At 39.8% G+C, this 22048-nt stretch overlaps 1 protein-coding gene across 1 annotated transcript in view; it reads right to left on the bottom strand.

Moving 5' to 3' along the window:
* LOC122796445 (beta-galactosidase-like) overlaps nucleotides 1-22048 on the bottom strand; it is a 948601-nt gene that overhangs the window by 611555 nt on the left and 314998 nt on the right. Inside the window, exon 6 of the mRNA XM_044064920.1 lies at nucleotides 20263-20443. Within this exon, the coding sequence (XP_043920855.1) occupies nucleotides 20263-20443 (181 nt within the window). The remainder of the gene's footprint in view (nucleotides 1-20262; nucleotides 20444-22048) is intronic.

Raw genomic sequence — 22048 nt, forward strand, 5'->3', positions numbered from 1 at the left:
GACATGCATCTGGAGCATTTCTCCCCGGGCTTCCGCTGAAAATTGAGTTCGTTCCAAGTCAGACTTTCCCGGTAAACAAATGTTAAATAAATATTCAAGATTTATATGTGTTGTTTTAGATGAAGCATTATATCATTCTTTAAATAAGACATTACATTTAAACATGGATTAAAATAATAACAGTTATGTGTGATCAAAGTATAACTTCATAGGTTCATACTAGGCTATCTGCCCAAGGGCATTTATAAGCCTAGCCCATAGTTATGTGGCTTTCGCCACCCCTTTAGTTTGAATAAAACTATGCCTATTATTTTGCTGTGCCTCTGTCAAGCAGTGACACTGAAGTAATCCCTGGGGTATATCTGTGATCTCCCATCCATTGGTCAAGATTCCGCTTGAACAAGGCCAGTGAGGTGCTCTGCCTCACATGTACCGGGATTTTGTTCCACAGCATAGGGAGTCTCTGGGTGATGAATCTGTCCCTCCAGCACGTTCTATTAATAACCGTGTCAAGGTTTAAGTCTCCCGCCCTTGTGGTTCTGAGGATCTAGATTTTTGAGGTGAAGCATATTCATCAAATCTGGGTTTGACATGGCCTTATATGTCAGGCACAGGTCACCTCTGAGCAAGCGGTATGAGACTGAATACAGCTGGAGTTCTTTCAGTCGGGCAGCATAAGACATATTTTTGAGACCCTTTATCCTTTTGGTGAGGAACTTTGGGGCCTTTCCAGCTGCTGCAGGTGTCGGGTCAGATACATTCCAAATGGGGCATTGTACTCAATCATAGGTCTAATGAGTGATGAGTACAGGGGGGACGATGACCTCCCTTGATCTAGATGTGAATCCCTTCATGATCAGGTGGGCAATGTAGAAGGTTTTCCTAACTACTTAAGCAACATGAGTGTCAAACGAAAGGCTACTGTCAACCTGGGTCCCCAGATCCCTGATGACTTCTTCTGTGCTCAGTGGATTGCCACCTATATGGTAGCTAGTTGTAACCTTGTTTTTCCCGAAGGGTATGACTATGCATTTCTTGGCGTTTAACTTTAGGGCATGGCTCTGGCACCAGTTATCCATTTCTGTGAGGCCCTTCTGAAGGATATCTGTGTCAGATGTGTTTTCGACTATGGCCCAGTTTGCAGTCATCTGCAAACTTTGTCAGCCATAACCCTCCTGTGTTTGCTTGTACTTCAGAAAAGTAGATGCCGAACAAGAGTGGACCCAGGACTGAGCCCTGTGGGACACCACTTGTGACAGGCTTTGAGTCTGACATGGCTCCAGCAACTCTGACCCTGTGGGTTCTGTCACTTAGCCAGTTTGCAACCCATCTTGTGATGTATGGGTTTACATTCAAGCTGATGAGTTTTTCGATGATACCTGAGTGGGGTATTGTGTCGAAGGCCTTTGCCAGGTCGAGGTAGGCTGTATGAACTGCCTTTCCCTCATTAATGGCCTTGGTGACTGTCTCGAAAACGTCAACCAAGTTTAAAAGGCATGTGTGTCAGGCTTGTGTGTCAGTGTTACACTAATTATTTGATACCATTCCAATAATAGCTTTAATATATGTAAAGAGCCATATTTTTTGTTTTATAATATAACTTCACGTCTTTCCTGAGTCCTTTTATTTTTCACTATTGTCAGTAGCACACTGCTGAACCATGTTAAGATCCCTAAAGACATAACACAAGCTTCATCTCGTTAGTGATTCACTTTTAGTGAAATAAATGGGATGACCCCTTAAACTTTCTACATTACCGCATATGCAATTATATTCTCAAGTTTTAATATGAGTTGTTTTAGATGAAACATGCTGTCATTCTTTAGAGATGACATAACATTTAAACTTGCATTACAATAAATGACAGTTATGTGAGATCAGACTAACTTGTGAGGATATCAGTGAAGCATTAATTTAATATCATTCCCATATTCTCTTTGTATATTTAAGTAGCCACATTTTATAAATATAAAACACACAAGTTGGAAATCAACATGTTTCGTACAGTCCACAGACTACCTTGAACATGCCCCAAGGGGATCATCTTAGTCAAAGACCTGATACTGTTCCATGAGAAGTTCTGCCAGCCCAAAACGCCCAAAATTTTCAGAACCCGGCCTCGCAGTACAACTTGAGATTGAAGGGCAAAAAAAAACACAGTTCATCAGCAACAACAGAGCGAGGAATCGCAGGCGCAGAAGATGAGCCTGCTATAACTGAACACAACAGAACTTCCTAATTTCAAGCTCAAAGAAATTGTTTTGAATGTAGACAAGGATTTCAAAATTTACAACTATACAGACATTATCATTGACCCACCCTTGGTTGAACTATTAGCAAAGGGGAACACACATTTGTTTTATCTAGAAGGGTAGACTTGGCAAAAATACTTCTTCTTCTTCTTTCGGCTTTTCCCGGTTAGGGGTCGCCACAGCAGATCACCTTGTCCGCACATTGAATGGCAGTGGAGTTTTATGGTGTCGAGTTGCCAGCCCGGCGTCCAACCTTCCACAGAAGGCACACTCACACACCCACCTAGGGCCAATTTAGAGTGTCCAATCCACCTGCAGCATGTCTTTGGGATGTGGGAGGAAACCGGAGCACCCGGAGGAAACCCACGCGACCACAGGGAGGACATGCAGACTCCGCACAGAAGGCACCCCAGCCGAGGATCGAACCGAAGAACCTCTTGCTGTGAGGCGGCAATGCTAACCACTGCACCACCGTGGCCACCCAGACTTGGAATTGATTTAAAATTGTAGGTCAGAAAGTTAAACTTGTCATTAATGCTCGGTGACAATATCAACATACAGAGTAGCATCTTACATGCATCTAGTACATTTTGCCCTCCTCTTCACCCTACGTTGTTATTGTTTGAACAAATTTGCGAGTTGGATTTTTCCAGTTCATCCAGTGTAAGATCTAATGACAAAAAATGTCATCTCCGCTCTAACATTTCTAGAGAACAACGTGACTTGTTACACTTAATCCAACAGGCCCCTGTTCGGATTATGTCACCAGACAAGGGGGGTGGGTTAGTAGTTATGTATACTGATCACTACATTAACTAAATGGAAAAGATAGTCAGCAGTCCTACTTATCAGCTTGTATCACACAATGAATTAAATCAAGCTTGTTCCAAAATTAAATCACACTTATACGAGATGTTTTTGGAAGCTAGGATTACTTCTGACCTTTTAAAGTACCTCAGTATGCCAGCCCCTAGAACCCCTATTCTTTTTGGTGTTCTCAAATTACACAAAAACATTGGTAATCCACCAATGAGATCATTAGTAGACGCAAGGTCTAGTTTAACGTACCCTTGGGCGAAATGGGTAGATGAAACCCTTAAAAAAATACGTGACAACAAATTTGTAAAGGCTCTTGGTCATTTTTAGCCCAAATTAACAATTTGGACTATAGCTATTCTTTAAATTTAAACCTATTAGAGGAAATGTTGGACATTATTTTGAACAACAATTGTATCACATTTAACAACAAATACTTCATCCAAAAAACAGGAGTGGCAATGGGGTCCCCATGTGGTGCCAACTATGCAAATTTGGTCATGGCTTCATGGGAGCAAGAGTTTATGAATCAGATTCATTTTTACACCCGCTTCCTTGATGATGTCTTTATACTACTTAATGGTAACTGGGACAATGCAATAACATTGGTAGATTACTTTAACAGTACAACTAGCTTTCTTTCTTTTACATTTGTCTTTGATACAGACCAGATTTCTTACCTGGATGTAGATTTGAGTAACGATGAAATTAAAAAACTCATATTTATAGAAAACACATGTATTCCAATTCTTTCCTCCATTACAGCAGTTGTCACCCTTGGCACCAGAAAAAGTCTGTTGTCAAGGGACAATTTGTGACAGCTGCACGTATGGTCACACTTGAGTCAGACTTTTTACATGAAAGTCAAAAACTGAAGGACATGTTTCTTAAAAGGGGTTACCCTGAGGACCTGACAGATACGATTTGTGACGAAGTCACCATCAAATGAGAACAAGGCCTCTACAGGCCAATTGTTAGTTTGAGTCTCAACAACACTGGAATAATTGATCCTAGTCGTCCTGACAAATATGAATACACAATTAGTCGGATTACTCCCTTTAGTAGTGATGCTAAAGAAATAAAGTACATCCTACACAAAAATTGGGAAATAATTAGAAGAGATGCTCATATTGCTGACAGGTTTGAAAACAGTTCTCGAATTACATACAAGCATGGTACCAACTTGAAAAGTTTATTAGAAGCCAACAAACCGACTTTAAATTGGAAGTGTGGTATGTACAAATGCCAAATGTGCAATGATTGCAAGCACATGAGTACAGGCAAGGAGGCAATTATTAGAAACACTAAGATCCATTCTAGATTTACTTGCCAGTCTAAATCTGTGGTCTATGTGGCCCAATGCTCTGGTTGTACCGCTTTTTATATAGGTAAAACTGACCGTAAGTTGAAAGAACGTGTTTATGAGCATTTGTATAAAATCAGAAATCAAAGCTTAGATCATGCTCTGGCAAGACGCACAGTGCTATACCCACAGCATTTTTTCTTATTTAGAGCCACTGACTCAGTGTCTGATGATAATAGAGGTGGACCTACATCTTTATTATTGGAACAACTTGAACTGTGTTGGCAACTTCGTACTGGATCTTGTTTTTATCCAGGTTTGACCAAAGTAGTATCTTTGGCGTGTATACTCAAACTTAGGAATTTGAGACGCTAGCATACCACCAAATTTTTATACATAGCACCCTTGTTTCTTTTTAGAGAAAAGAAAGTGTAACATTAACATGGTAATCATTAAACCTTAAATACTATTAAAAAATTGAAAACTACAAAACAAAAACCTAAATTAAAATTAAAATTTCAGTTTCTTACAAGTGAAGTAGGACTTCGGTATATTTGTAGGTTCATGTATTTAAGAATATCAAATTCAAACAAACAAAAACAAACAATAAAATATATTTAAACGTATCTCAATAGGCATGCAATAGTATCTATTATTTTTTCTTAGTTTTTCTAACTTTCTTTGTATTATTTGTATTTTTAGACCCTTGACATGTCTATTTGCTAGTATTTAGGCGACTAGTTGGTGTAATAGTAATGTAGCAATTGTTTGTTTTAGACTTCAACTAACTTTAGTGTTTGGTTTAGACTTCAACTAACTTCAGTTTTGTTAGCACCGTTGTTAAAAATTAAGTCTTTTATTTGTTTAATTATTTATTATTTATTTTGCTAGAAGAGGTAGAAATTTGTTGCAAACACAATGTATATTGCATTTTAATTCACAACTTGTGTATCACAGTGAGTAATGTCTCTTTAAGCTAATTGTATGTAGCTTGTGTGGCTCACAACGCCCACTAATTCATTCAGCATTTAATAATGAAGTTTTTAGGATATTTTTTATCTGAAGAAGTTCTGCTAGTGAGCAGGATGAAAAGCGCTTTATTTCTATCACTGGTTTGCAGTTTGCGGGTACTTTGCCAGTACGTTGTGAGTGTTTGTTTCTGGATTAAATATCGTTGGTTTGCTTACTACTCTCATTGCCTTTTTCACTAGTTTGTTGCCTTTACATCCAGCAGTCTGTTCGTGTTTGAAAATCAATAACAGGTCACATTTACATACCCTTAAAAGCAATAAATAAATAAATAAAATAAAATTATATATATATATATATATATATATATATATATATATATATATATATATATACACACACACACACACACACACACACACACACACACACACACACACACACACACACACACACACACAAAACCTTATAAAAAGACACAAGTGCTCTGTTTAAACACGGTGTTGAACTTGAGAATCATATTTTTAAATTTTTGTACTAAAGTTAGTGACAGAGGTGGGGCATGGCCCCTGCTACTTGAAAAAAAGATGAGATGCAATGGCCAGGTTTAAATGAGCAGGCATTTATGAGTGTTTTAAAACTTAAAGCTTTGGTGACTTTTTTTTTTGGGGGCTTGTTTTCTTTATACAAATATATATATATATATATATATATATATATATATATATATATACACACACACACACACACACAAAACACTTATTTTAGATGTGTTTATACACATACACGTGTGTATATATAATATATGCTATAATATACATATATATATATATATATATATATATATATATATATATATATACATATATGTATATATACATATACGCACACACACACACACACACACACACACACACACACATACATATAAAATGTATGTATACATATATATGTGGGTTTATATCACTTAATCGAATGTCACATCTAACCCTTTTCAAACACCTTTTAATTGAACCCACAAGTAAGCAAACAGACTTTTCACTGAAGTTTTTCATACGGAAAACAACGGTAGGCCACGCTAGCGACAGCAGAAAAAAATTAAAACAACCTACCCAAATGAGGATGCTGCACCCCTCACATCCCTCAATGTGGGGGTGGTTGCACACCTCACCCCCCCAACTAAATATACCATCTCCGAGATTGCACTACAACGGGGAAAAGGGCAAATTCCATATGGTGGCCAACCATTGTTTTGCCCTAGGAAAACTTCGATGAAATGTCTGTTCTCATTTGAGTTTGATTGAAAGGTGTTCGACAAACAGGGATTTGACGATGTGAGAGTAAGTGCTAAAGAGAATAAAGTCTGTTACTTACAACTTTCATCATTGCCATACACTGTCTTTTTGGTAGACCAGTTATACAAGACTCCTATAATGTTCACTGCTTCTCTAGAGAGAACATACTGTAAAGCAGCAGCAGATGACTGGGATTAAGTAATCTTATAATTAAAATGTGTGCACTAAGATGACACTAATATTACATTGTCATAATGGCAGGAAAACATAACAGACTTGGATAAGCATATGAAGTATCTTAACATTCTACTTCTCCATCCTTGTCTTTCCACTCACCCACTTTCTCATGCCCTCTTGAATGCCACCTTGAAATTCCCTTTCCCTTAACAATCCATTTGGCAGGTCTGCAACTGCCGTTGTAACAAAGTACTTTCACAGATTCAAAGAAAAGTTGGTTCTTACAGTCTGCTGCCTATGCTCCTGCCCTTTCTCCCTCTTCTAATCTTGTTCAGAATGACCCCTTTGTATCTCCCCAGGTGATCTTGTGCACTATCCTTCTGGATACTGGCTGAGAACTTTATCCCCTATTCATAGTTCTTCCATTCCATACCAACTGCTCTTTCTGATGGCATTCGTCTGTACTGCTTCAAGCCATTTCCTTGTATGACTTTGCACATATTACCTAAAATGGGGTCTGACTAAGGCCCAGCAGAGTGGAAGAAGTGCTTCTCATTTCTGGAATACATGATGAGAGGGGAACAGAGAGTGACAGACAGGGGTACAGTACAAACGATGACGGAAGAGAAGAAAAGAGAGGGTTGAAGCTCATTAATCAACCTCTGATATGAAGACTAAAGATTTGGTGGGTGCACTGGGGGGTGTGCAATTTTAAATGACTACTGATGGGGTAGAAGACTGAAATTAAAAGGGTTAAGAATAAAACTCAAAAAATAAAAGTGATTATGGGAGAAACAGTAAACATCAGGGGAAGTTATTGGTGGCAGGAGATCAGAAACAGATCTGTAACAGAAAATATGTTTCTTGATGCCCATGAGCATACAGGACAGCTAGGGACTGGGTTTATACTTCTAGGGATCACAAGGACTTGATCCAGAACTATCAAACTTTACCCATACAATTCTCAGTCAATTAGTCAATCAGCAGTGATGCTGACTTTACAGAAAAGAAGGATGGAAATTAGACCTAGACACTGGTCAGTTCACTTCAGGATGTTAAAGAGGCATTTGGAGGTATGGCTGGGAAGAACTCTACAGCACTTAAGATTCTACTAAAACAGGTAGAGTGGACGTTAGATTGTAACAGGACAGCATGAAGGTTACTCGGAGGTTTAAAGGATAAAGAATACCAAAAACAGCAGGAGAATAAAGATACTTATAGTCAAAAGTTTGGCTTGCAAGCAATTAAATAATCAACATGGAGGGGGGGGGGGTTAGAGCGGACAGATCAGGAGAAGTTGATTGAAGACCAAGAAAAAGTAGCATCTAATGCAGAATTTTTAAACTGAAGACAGTTAAAAAGAACATTTCTAGAAATTTTAAAAACTGTTGACTTAAAGATTATGAAAGAAAAAAGCATATACAGCAATAGCAAAAATGCAGAATCTTTACCGGGATTAAACAGAATGACCCAGGCAAAATTTTTGATTCTATGAAACTCTAGATTTTATATTTTATTTTGGACTTTGTAAAGAAGGTGGACAGGGTTGCACTTATTCAATCTAAAACAGTTTTTTAAACAATTTAAATCTTAACCAGATTAAAGCAACAAGAAGAGAAAACTTAATAAAGGGCTTTGACTGGATCAGTCAGTAGGAAAAAGATAGCTTTATTTGCAGATAACATCCTTTAAATATCTGATTCTGTGAATTACTTGGCAAAATCATTTGCGATATTAGATGGATATGAAGATATAGCTGGGTATAAAACAAGGAGTAGAAGTGTGGCCGCTACCATGAATTATGCTTCAACAGGGAACTTAGTCCAATAATATCCCTTTTTTGTGGGGGGTTATTAATGAACTATTTAGAGGTTTGGATAGTCAGAGCACTAAGACAGACATCACAGGATAAGTGGAAAAATAAATTATAGACTAAATTAGGGCAATAGAAGATGATGCATATGGATATGGATGGGGATAGCAAAACTTTTGTAAAGATGTTCCTGGTTCCTTTGGTAATATATGCTGGGCAGGCATATTTCGATATACCAGATCAAATATGGTAACAAATACTAAAGGAACTCATTCAGTTTTGGGGAGAAAAGTTCCAAGGGTCCTCTGGGACAAAGCGACCACCTGAAGAATTAGGAGGTTTGGGAATTGTACATTTAGTATGTTATAATAAGACTACAAAATTTAGAATTATGTATTTAATGCAAATAAGGGGCTCTGGTGCTAAACTGAACCAGATGCTTAGGCAACATGTACAGGATGAAGGGAGGAGGCAGGGCTTCTGGTTGCAAAGTGAGAAAAGGAATGACATGAAATATGCATGACAACTGTACATGAGGACAGAAAAAGCTGCTATTTGGATGGCCAAAACAATAACAAAACAAACTCACAGACTTATGCCTGCTAAGAAAACCCTATAGCAATCAACATAGAACAGTTGAGAGCAGGACAAATTTAATGTTGGTAAGATACAACTTGAAAGCAATGTGTGGAATTTTAAATATGGACAGAAGGAGTTTTTCATAGATAGATACGGAGCATCCACATGTATTACATCTAGATCAGAAGTCATCTGCAGGTGTTTACTGCATGGGAAAAAATCCCCAGTAGTGAGGATTCAACCTCCTAGGAAGACCGAGAATGATCCTAGAGCAGGTGCACAGACTGCACAGCACTGAAGTTCCATCTCAGGTTCTGATGTGCTCAGGCTGATCTCCTGCAATTATGATCAGTGCAATAACAACTAATGAAGATGTGAAACGGTGAATAACCATCAGGTCAAAACCAAAATGCCTAGAGGTGAGATTTTTGAAGAGAACAGTCACTTGTGGTGAAATAGCCTTTGACAGCAAAGTTTTTAAAGGGACATTTAGAAACCCTATGACAAAACATAGTGCAGTTAGTAATCCACAACATTTCCTAAAGGAATGAAAAAATAAGTCTATCTGTTCAGTCGCTTAAGCCCATTTAACAGTCTATATCCTTTCCATCCCACGTTTCCTTTCAGCTGTTCTGTACTTGCACATGCTTTGAATGCCTCTGTGAATTCTCTCTCCAAGCCCTATCCTAGGGTTAACAACCTTCTCCATGAAGGAAAACATATGCAGTTGCGATGAGCAGCTGGATCCCTACAAACTGTTAACTGTACACCCTAATTCTGATTTCTGATCTTCTTGCTTAGGATGACCTCATTTCTCAGTCATGATTACATGCACATTATCAGTCCTTTTTCTTTCTGGTCTCTAGTAAGAAGAGCTCTAGCTCCTCAGGTCACTTGTCACATTCTCATGTCATTCCACACCCCATTAAACTTTCTTTTGAATTCTTTCAAAGTCGGACATCCTTTTCCTTTGAATAGCCTTCAGAACAGTACGAATCACTCAAATTGTGACCCAAACAGGACACAGTAGTGAAGAAATATTACCTCTTTACATCTTTAGCTCTAGTCCCCATGAGGATACACCCCAGCATTATCTTCGCTTCTGACTCTGTTCTCTCAACATGCTCCTGGTAGTTCAATCTGGGTGTGATCAAAAGCCCATCTCCTTTTTCCATTGATTAGCTATTGCAAGTTGCCATTTCCCTGAGCCAAAGGATAGAAACAACTTTATTCATCTTCCTAAATTCATCCACCATCTTCTGATAAATTATGAGCTGGAGATGCACATAGAAAATAAAAGTGGTTCTCTCTTTCTTTCCTGAATTCTGTTGCTAGTGAGAAAACAGATGAATTGACTGGTTTAAGGACAGATTTGAAATATCTGAAAGACAACAAGGCTGAACCATATGAAATCTTGATCTTTGTAAACTGAGAAAATGTGACGGCAACAAAGGATAGAATCTTGAAAAAGGAGGTCCTTTTTCAGAACCACCCAACTACTCATTATAAATGGGGATGAGCAAATCTATCAGTCAAATTTCTAGGTCTATGGCATTGAAGAGTTCTGCAAATGCAGGTTTAGCTTGCTGTTGCTGGCCACATTTCTGCCCCTCACAAGGTCAAGATGTGCAGAGGTGCCTGAAACATGCACTCACACACACAATAACTGAATTAAACAGGTGCCGTGGTACGTCAGGATCATGTACAAACACACTGGCTGTTAAGAATAAGACATCTTCACACAAAGGAAAATGTCTTCCAATCAGAAACAGACAAAAAGACTTGTACTTTGATGTATTCTTGAAGAAGCTTTGGCAGTGAAGTCACTCACTGAAATGGATCCGATTTGTCACACCAACCAATGAAAAAGTACAGTTTTGTACCTACCATAAATGTAGATGTTCGAGGATCCACATTGCTGCAGTCCTAACTATTGGGGTAGTCCGCTGTCCAGTCGGCCCGAATACCAGAGTATATGGCTGACGTCGGTCAGGGCGCATTAGACTGACGTCAGTACGTCAGGGTACTAATGCGCATGACCGACGTCATATCCTCAGTCTTTTCTTGCCCCAGATGTCAGAAGACCCTAAAAAGACAAGGCCCAATATACCTGCACCAAAAATATGTACAATATATACAAAATATATACAAAAATATCAGCATATAACCTCACCTACACAACCACCCCTAAACACAGAGGGGAAGGAGGGAGGTTGACTGCAGCAATGTGGATCCTCGAACATCTACATTTATGGTAGGTACAAAACTGTACTATGTTCTTCACTCCACATTGCTGCAGTCCTAACTATTGGGTAGAATCCCAAAGCAGAGGTAAGGGAGGCTGGCAAATCATAAAGAAGCAGGAGCTGACAACATGCCTTTCAAAATAGCTGTGGCAAAACCAGCCCTAGACTTAGAGTAGAGAGGAAGGTGATAATGCTTAGAGAAAGTATGCACTGAACTCCAAGTAGCTGCCTCCAAAATATCCTTAGTTGCCACCCCTTAGAAATGCTGTTGAAGTGGCAGTAGCCCTAGTGGAATGAGGCCTAATCCCAGCTGGAATCTCCTTGCCATGATGGGTATACCTAAAGCAATGCAAAACCCAATCCACCTAGAAATAGTTAGTCTTGACACAGGCTTGCCCTGCGAACTCAAACCAAAAGAAACAAACAACTGCTGAGACTGCCTAAAATCCTTAGTCCTGCTTAAATAATAACGCAATTGCCTGTGTACATCTAAAGTGTGCAAAATCTTTTCCCCTTTATTTTGGGGGTCTGCATAAAAAGTAGGCAAATGAATAGTTTGGTTTAAAGCCACACTAGAAACCACCTTAGGCATAAAGGAAGGATTAGTACGTAATGATACCCTATCCTTATGGAAAATCAAACAAGGCTCTACTGCCATAAGGGCCTGCAACTCAGACACCCTTCTTGCAGAAGTAATAGCCAACAGAAAAGCAGTCTTCCATGACAAGTATTTCAATTCAGCAGTAGCCGCAGGCTCAAAAGGTTGTAGAGTAAGTTTTTCCAACACAAAATTGAGATCCCAAGCAGGAGTAGGAGCTCTACGTGGGGTCTTATATTCTTTGCCCTCTAAGAAACTGCTTGAACAAAGGATGCGAAAACAATGGTGGGTCACAATCATAGTGAGCTGAAATTGCTGCAGCATGAATCTTAATGGAAGAGAAGGACAAACCTTTGTCCAATAACTCAGTAAGATATTGAAGAGCCACACTCAAATTAGGCTCAGAAATCTCCAAATTCTTTGCTGTACTCCAAAATAAAAAACCTCTTCCATTTTTCTGCGTACACTTTCCTTGTACTAGGTCTTCTAGCTTCCATAATCACATTTAAAACTTGCTGAGGAAGTTGAGACCTGCTGTGTTTCAACACAGAATATGCCAGGCTGTTAGATGAAGAGAGTGAAGCTTGACATTGAGCAGATGACCGTCCTTCTGAGATAACAGATGTGGAATCAAAGGCAAAGGCCATGGAGGCTTCCTTACCAGACTCCTTAGTAGTGGGTACCAGTGTTGCCGAGGCCAATCTGGAGCTATTAAAATCATCCTTGGCTTGTCTTGTCTGACCTTTAAGAGCACCTTTGGAAGAAGAGGCAGAGGTGGAAAGGCATACACATGAAGATTTTTCCAACTGAAAGAAAGAGCATCCACTTTCCAAGCTGTGTGATGAAACCCCTTTGTGCAAAACTTTGGCAGCTGGTGGTTTAGTGGAGAAGCGAACAGATCTATGTCTGGAGTTCCCCATGACACTGTCAATTTCTGAAATACATGAAGATCCAGTTTCCACTCGTGGGGATCCATGATTTGTCTGCTTAACACATCTGCTAAGGAGTTCTGTGCTCCCGGCAGAAACCTTGCCTGAAGGGTTAGTTGCAAGCTGAGCGCAGTCTCCCATAAAATCATTGCTTGCCTGCATAGAGGATAAGAATGTGTTCCCCCTTGTTTGTTGATGTACCACATGACAGTTGTGTTGTCTGTTAGAATCAACACCTGCCCTGGAAGAAGGAACTCCTTGAAAGCCATTAATGCAAACTGGACTGCTAACATCTCCTTCATGTTGATATGTAGATGCTGTAGTCTGGCAGGCCACTTGTCTTGTATCCACTTTCCATTTAGATGAGCTCCCCAAGCAATGTCCGAGGCATCTGTCGTTAAAATCTGACTCGCCTCTGGCCGGGTCACAGAGAGTCCCTTGTTTAGGTGACATTCCTGAGCCCACCACAAAAATTCTTTTGAAGGCAAGGTATTATTGGAATGACAGTGTCCAAATCCTGGCAGTGCTGTGTCCATACATTTTGAGATACCATTGCAGCTTCCTCATATGCAGTTTGGCATTGGGAAGCACCAGAATACAAGATGCCATGAACCCTAATGCTTGAAGGACTGTCCTTGCAGTCAGCACGGACTGATGAGATAGTTGATGAAAGTAAAGGGATAGACTCTTTTGTTTGTCCGGGGTTAAAAGGCCATCTGGGCTGCTGTATTCAGTCTCACACCCAGAAAGCACATGTCTTGAGAGGGTACTAGACTGGACTTTATTTCGTTCACAGAATACCCTAGGCATCTTAGCACTGCTATAACATATTCCAGATGCTGTAGAAGGTCTTCCTTTTCTTGAGCCAGAATCAGGCAGTCGTCCAAGTAAGGATAGATTTGAATTCCTTTTAGCCTGAAGTAAGCTATCACTGGAGCCAGAACCTTTGTGAATACTCTGGGCAGTAGATAAGCCAAAGGGCAATGCAGAGAACTGATAATGAGAATTTCCAGCTCGAAAACGCAGATACTTCCTGCAACTTAGTCTTATAGGCACATGAAGGTAAGCTTCCTTGAGATCTAAAGTTACCATCCAGTGATCTTTGCCCAGCAGAGGTAAAAGCTGTTGTAACGTCAACATCTTGAACTTGGGAATGTCCAGATAAGTGTTGAGGATAGATAAATCCAAAATTGGTCTCCACGTGTTCCCCTTCTTTGGTACTAGGAACAGGCGAGAATAAAATCCTAGGCCCCTTTCTGATACAGGGACTGGCTGAATGGCCCCTATTTGGAGTAACAGAGAAATTTGCTTGTGAGCCTCTTTCCTTTGTGGAGGAGGAACGTCGGGCATGCCTTTGAAAGGGGCAATGTATGGAAATAAAACCTGTAACCGTGGTGAATGATATCCAACACCCATCTGTCTTGAGTAATTAAATCCCAATTTTCTTTGAAAAGAGACAGTCTTCCTCCCAAAGGAGCTGCCAGGCGAGAATCTACTGGCAGCTGAAAAGGCAGGTCATTGGGTCTGTTTACGAAAGGACTGACCCCTGCCCTCACCAGAAGTCTGAGCAGGTGAACTCCTGTTCTAGGCCTAAAGAACCTTGAGCTCTGCCCCTACCACGTCTAGACCTACCCCTAGACTGGGAATCATAAGCAGGATATGTCCATCCCTTAGTAGGCCAATTTCTACTAAACTTCGGCTGCACCTGCAAAAATCTTTAACAGTTTGCATAGACTTAGCTTTGTCCTCCATTTTCTTTAAAACTGCTTCCACAGGCGAACCAAACAACACATCAGACTGTAAAGGAGCATCCAAAATCCTTGACTTAACATGCTCAGCTAAATTCTGATCCCTCAACCAGGCATGCCTGCGAAGAACAGAACTAGTGGCAGCCACCCTCGAGGAGGCCTGTACAGCATCAAAACCACATTGCAAAGAATGCTTACCCACTTGTTCAGACACATGAACTAAATCCAGCAACTCTTTACACTCAATACCTTCCGCCAAAGCATCCACCTTAGATTTCAGTTGTGAAAGGAGCTAATTTTGATATTTTAGCATGTGAAACTGACAATTCAATGCCCTCATGGCTAAAGTGGAAGAAGTATACACTTTCTTTCCCCATCTATCCAAAGCCCTTGCCTCTTTATCAGTGGGAACAGGGTTTTTAACCACAGAGGCCTTAACACCTTTAGGTCCCTGAGAAACAGTTTCCGGGTCTGCCCTAGGACTCTTAAAAAGATACTTATGAGCTTCAGGCACCCTATAGTACCTATCAGGTTTAACAGGAGCAGGAGGCAAAGAATCAGGGTTCAGGGAAGCCTCTGCAAAAACATCTTCCACCACATTCAACACAGGAGGTATAGCTAAGGGCCTATGCTGGGGTAAAAACAAGAATTCCCTAAGCCTTTTCCTGGAGTCAGAGTAATCCTGGCCTTCCCATCTAAAGTGCTCCCTCATGGAATGCAGAGTCTCTGAAAATGAGAAATCCTCAGGAGGAGAAGCTGTAGGAGTGGAATCATCCACATCAAAATCAGAATAAGGAGGATACTCCTGCAAATCTTCCATGAAGACTCAGAAGCCTCTGAACACTGTTCAAAACTATCAAACTCAGGTTCCACCCTAGGCCTCTTATCAGGAGGGGCCATAGAACCTCTAATCATAGTAATCAAATCTTCTGCCATTTTAAGCATATGTTTCTTAGGCAGAGAACCTGAAGTGCTAGGAGAAGCCCCCACTGAAGCTAAACTTGGCCTACCTCTCAAAGAAGTTTTGGAAACAGAAGGAGAGGCTCTAACTACCTTGGGAAGAGAGGGAAGAACAGTTACCTGAGAAGCCCCCTCAGCCTGGCCTACCTCCTGAGAAGGCACATCCTGTAACAGTAAAGTCTCTGCCTGAGACTCCAAAGAAACTCCTGGCAAAACCTCTGGCTCCACTGAGCCTTCTAAAGAACCGACGTCTGGGAATGCCGGTTCATCAACCCTAGGCTTCGCTGTTTTGTCCTTGCGCTTTTTGACGAAGCGGCGCCGGAGCATCCGGCGGCATTTTATAATTGCAACGCTTCCCAAACACTAACCTGGCACAGTCTAACCTTCTCTTAATAGTGCGTTTGTTAAACCTAGCACAAGAGCGGCATCCAACAACGTCGTGCTCAGGCCCTAAACAAGGTATACACAAGGTATGGTAATCCCTATGAGGTATCTGTTTCCCACAAGAAATACAGTTATTCACTTTTTCTGACATCCGGTTAAATACTGAGGCAAGAAAAACCAAAATGTTCCCCAGCGGGGTACTTAGCCAACTCTGATTCGGTCTGAAACTCCGACTTCAGAAAATTTCAGAACGCCAACCTGCACTCGCAAAACTGCTTCTGCATCGGACCATGCGGCAAAAAAGACTGAGGATATGACGTCGGTCATGCGCATTAGTACCCTGACGTACTGACGTCAGTCTAATGCGCCCTGACCGACGTCAGCCATATACTCTGGTATTCGGGCCGACTGGACAGCGGACTACCCCAATAGTTAGGACTGCAGCAATGTGGAATGAAGAACATCTTCCTTGGCATGTAGTGGGATAGCTTCACGTCCTTTCAGAAATCAAAGGACCTCAAACCACATGACAGCCAAAAATCAGCAATGAGAATGCCTCTGGGTCTTTCCTCCTTAAACGTAAGATGCAGAACATTACACGACATAATGAAAAGGCATTTATGTCACAGCAGTACAAAGGCATCCAAGCATCATCTCTCCTTGGGCCTGCAAAACCAGATAAGGGGGGGGGGGGCAAATTCACTTATTTGGTGAATGGATTGATCTCAAAAATGCTCCAGTTCCTGGAAAGTTCTCTGAAATATTGACCAGGCAGGGGGTTCTGAATTCTCAAAGTTTAAAAAGAAGGCTGCAGTATGCCTTCCATAGAACATTAGCAGCTGTCACGGTAATGGTGCAGCAAAGGGCTCCCTACCGGAAACGCATTACTTTCCTGCACAGAAGCTACAAAGTGTTCATTTTGATTTATGTACCACACTACAGACTGGTTGTCTGATGGTGGCAGGAGGGGATGTGATCTCAACTCCACTTCCACAATTTTCAGAGCAAGAACTACTGCCTGCTTTCCAGCTGGACTGCACAAATCAACTTACTTCAGGTGATCCACTTTATCTGGACAATACAGGACTGAGATGAGCTCATCAACCTGCAATGCAAAGCTCCTATCATCATGACCTATGGCAAGTTTTACTAGAGGAAAGGGAAAGCGCACTGACAGACTGCTGGGAATGGTCCTTAATTCAATGCTTGCACAGGCTAGGAGTTAAGTGAGGTGGCTATTAAGAACAGGATACATTAAGGCTGAAAGTTAGGTCTCCTTGTAGTATCACAGGAAAAGGAGGGAGGGACAGTCAGAAGAGAAAAGCACAGCTTCATGTGCTTGATATTGAGGGTTAAGAATGAAACTGTCAAACAATGAAAGAAGGCGTAGAGAATACATGAGTTTAAGGTGCATGGAGAGGCTGGTTAAGTATGTAAATAGGTGTCAGTGAATAGAGATGTAAGGTCAGGTGGGACACATTAGGACGAGGGAGCTGCAAGACAATATATTTTTTAGTTCAATGTATGTTAAGGGCACTACTGCACACAGCACATAAATAAAGGTGAAAATCCACAGTACAGTGTTCATAATCTCATGTTGATGAATATGCATAACAATGCTGTGTAATCTGCTTTCAACTTCAACAAAACCAGTTTAATACAAAAAAAAAACAGCTGAAATTTGTCTATAGTCTGGCATCAACAATAGGCTACCCTGGCACAAGAGGACTCATTTCACCCTATTCCTACAAGCTGTCAAAGTGTTCCCTTTGGTGTTTAACCATCTGGTGACATTCTTCAAACTAGCTCTCTCCTGACAACTCAGTGTTAGCTACCTCCTTCAGACATGCTGCAGCACATATTGCCTTCATCCCTCAATACATCTCTTTGCCAAACTGTCCCAACAACAACTAAAACTTAACCCCCCAATCTCCAAATAATTTTTTCAGCCCTTCGTGTCCATGATCCAATTCAGCCTTGGCAGTGAGTCATGCACGACTCAATTAAAACCTGGAGAGAAGAATCCTGGACCCATGACAGTCCTATGTGCCACCACTAAGCTAGAACAAGGGAACTCAAGGGATGCTCTTCATGGGATAGGTACTGCAGACACCCAGGCTGACCACCCCCTCCAAGATATTTGCCAGGTGTTTCCCTCCAGCACTGCACTTTCTACATGGATTTAGCAAAGGGATGATATGACTGTCTGGAATAACATTAATACTCCCTTTTTAAGCCATTCTAGCTTTGGACTGGGATCAGACAAGAAACCATCCAGTTCATGGAACTACAAAAACTCTCCCTTGGTAAAGGTGAGGTAGTCTTATGTTCATATTTTCTCTTGCAGAGGTCAAGTAGAAGCACCAGCACTTAAGGAAATGCATCTTGGTCCATTCTGAGAATGCTGGTGGTGTGCTGACTTATGACATGTTGACTGCAGGAAACCTTTAAAGGTTACAGGATTTTAGACACTGAAAGTGACAACCTTTTCACTGTGAATATTAAGATGGGCATTCAAACTGTGCGAATGGCAGAAAAGAATTGAGAAAAGTAGGCACTTGACTGCTGTGTTTCCTGAATTCATATGACATTGTGACATACATAAAGGAAGTGTTCATACACTCAAGTGCAACAAGAGAAACATTCAGAAATGTGTTAATCAAGGGACAACAAAAGACTAAAATACCAACACTTGCTCACTGCATAAGGCCTCCAATGTCAAACAATTTTTGCAGCACTTTACTACTTTAGTTCCTGTAAGGTTCAATAAAAGATAATAAAGAAGAAATTCTGCTTAAAGTGGCAACACTGGGATATCTGAAGATGCTGAATTCAACAGTATCTGTTGTGGCCATCTGAAACATAGCGACCAAAGGAACATTTAGGCAGCCATTAGAGTTAGATGGCTCAAAAGGCAAGGCAAAACATGCATAAGAAAATGTAAAACCTAATGCAACTGGATTATATTTTGGTCAGGCTGCAGGCACTTACTAGGGGTTTCCAGACTGTTAGTATGCATTAAAATAAAAAAAATACTGAATACAAATGGAACAAAAAATACCGCAAACAGAGAAGAGCAAGAGACGTTTAGTCCAACTTTATAAAATGCTTAAATAACTAAGCGCTTTCACCTTGTAAACCACCAGGCTTCTTCAGAGTCATTTAAGCAGTAATCTGATTTCTACTATATAGTAAAATATACAAGAGCAACAACCAATCAATCCTTTTGCATTAATTCAAATTAAGTCTGAAAGGTCCACACATCTTTTTGTTAACTTACCAAACGGACAGAAAATGAAAGATAAAAAAAACAATATAAAGCCTTTTTCGCCTGTAACCAAATTACATATCTTTGTTGAGCTGAATATTTAGATTTTCATGTAAACATTGTTATTAAACATTAAAGATCTTCTGCATTTAAGAAAATATATAGTGAAAACAGTACTTTAAAACATCAAATTAGAAAAGCTGATTGCCACAGTATACTCAAGTATATATAGTTTTGTTTTTATATTTATAACCAGCAAAAAACAAACTATGGAATCTGATCTGATTTTAACTTTAAGAATAGCTTAACTGATACATGATCATTAAGCCCAGGTGCTACTGTTGCATTCAGTCGTAGTTGCCACATGGACTCTCTGGCTTCTACCATTGTTTTTACATCACCACCCCTCTCTCTGAGTGGTACCCTATCTATGATGAAAAAAAAAAAACTTTTTAAAATTGGGACACTTAGTGCTATGGACATACAGAGCAATGTGTATATCCTTATTTTTCATTGCTCTTAAGTGTTCCCCAATTCTGTCCTTTAGTTATCGTATGGTTTTCCCCAAATTTACAAGGAGAAAGTGCTTAGTTATTTAAGCATTTTATGAAGTTGGAATAAACGTCTCTTGCTCTTATCTCTGGTTGTGGTAATTTTTATTTTTTAGTCTATTGTCATCAGTGCCTTGTTGGCCGTTTTAATTTGTGAATACAAAAGTACTCTAGAAAAGGTAGCCACAAAGCAAGTGGGTGTATGAGAAGTCATTACTAATGAATTATGTTCTATCAAAATAATACCTGAAACTTTAAAAGGAGTTTTATTTCAGAAATAATGTCAAACAAAAATTGTGAGCAAAGACTTAACATTTGTACCAATGAACATATGCACAATAACTGTTGAAATGCATTTACTGATAAAAACTAACTTGGTCCAAAGTCAACTGCTGCGTAGAGTCCATCAACAGTTCCACACTGAACATTATGCAATGACGAGCCATCAGTTGAAAACAGAACAACTTCATCACCAAGATGATATCGGAAAAGTTTTACAAGATGGCGGAGATAATCATGGTCACACGCAAAGTAACTCCCATACTCATTTTCTACCTACAGATAATAAAGACAGTTTAATATACACAGAAAATTAATACCTGATAACATATAGTATTATGATTTCTGTAAAAGAAGGGAACACTACTGCCTTAAATTAGTCATCACAACTAAATATGTATAAAAATTCTCATGTTCAAAAGTGATTAAACAATTAAACAAAAAAAAGATAGCAATAAGTAAAAATAAGCAATCTAATGTCAAAATAAAATAATGGAAAAATATGTATATTGCTCTGAAGGTTTAGGAATGGGAAACAAAAATAGAAAACGCATTGTAAATTAAAACTAATGAACCCGTTTTGCAGAATATGTACATGATTACCATTAGAAGACAAACAATCCCTCACAGATCAATACAACATGACAGGGGCACTGATTTATGTTTGATAACCACAGTGGTGAACTATCCAAAATGAACCCTTTTCAGCCTATAATTAGACATGGGCACAAGTTAAATCACAAGTTTACTGTTTATGACTTCTAGATTAAAAGTATTCAAGGACTGAACCACAGCAACATTGCTGGTTTATCTATAAATTTTAGTATTTCAGACTGTTCTTCTGATCTTGGTTTAATTTACAGCAGAGTTTTATAATGCACAACAGTTTGTTTTATGCATGAACTTAAATCTGCAGGGCATTACTGCAGAAGGCAGTGTTATCTGCATACGCCTGTCACTGTAGGTCTATACAATATAAATACCTGTCCAGCTTTGCTGAATTGCAGTAGTTAAAAGTAGGAAGGTGCAGGTTGAAAGAAGACCAAAGAGTAACAATCCAAGTGGATTATGTTGCTAGTAACAAATGCTGGTACACATGAATAGGGGACTGCAGCAGATACCATATACCCTTTGTGACCTTTGGCAAACTGAGGACAAGTCAACTGTTATTGTAGGCAACATTCCCAAGTATATGGGTATAGATGGACATGCTTACCAAGGTGAGGAGACCGTGCAAACTGATATGCCTTACTGTAGGAGAACTAGAAAGTGAAGATTTATGGTAAGCAGTAAGCACCAGCTATCAATGTAGGCACTAGTGAACAAGGAGGCCTAGAATTCAAACACCTACTGCTACGGTAAATTTACTTACACAACTACACTATGTTCATAATTTGATCAGTGCAGGAGTAGTCTTAGCTATACAGGTAAATTACCAAAACTTAACATGACTGGGAGGTGGAAGATGAGTATGAAAGAGCACCTGGGGAATGGTCCTAGGAAAGCCTACTCTAAACCTGGAAAAGGAATGTAGTCTGTAGTGCTTTATAAAGTTATGCACAGAACAACAAATTGCTGCATCTAGAATACTCAAAATCTAGCCCTTTTCAAAATGCCACTAATGAAGCAAAGGGCCCAGTAGAGAGTGTGCTTTAACCCTGCCTGTAATTGACTTGTGGTGGGTATAGCAAAAGGAAGTAGCATGTGACAACCATTTGGAGACGGTCTGCTTTGACATAAGTTGTCCTTTTTCTAAACTTCTTAAATGAATAAATGAGAGTTTCTGAAGGTTTTATATCTGTCAAGATAATAGCAGTCTGTGAATGTCCAGAGAATGAAAAATCTTTTCGAACTTATTCTTAGGTTCTGGGAAGAAGACAT

This window comes from Protopterus annectens, chromosome 3.part0 (assembly GCF_019279795.1).
Source record: "Protopterus annectens isolate FY-2018-M chromosome 3.part0, PAN1.0, whole genome shotgun sequence".
Taxonomy (NCBI): domain Eukaryota; kingdom Metazoa; phylum Chordata; order Ceratodontiformes; family Protopteridae; genus Protopterus; species Protopterus annectens.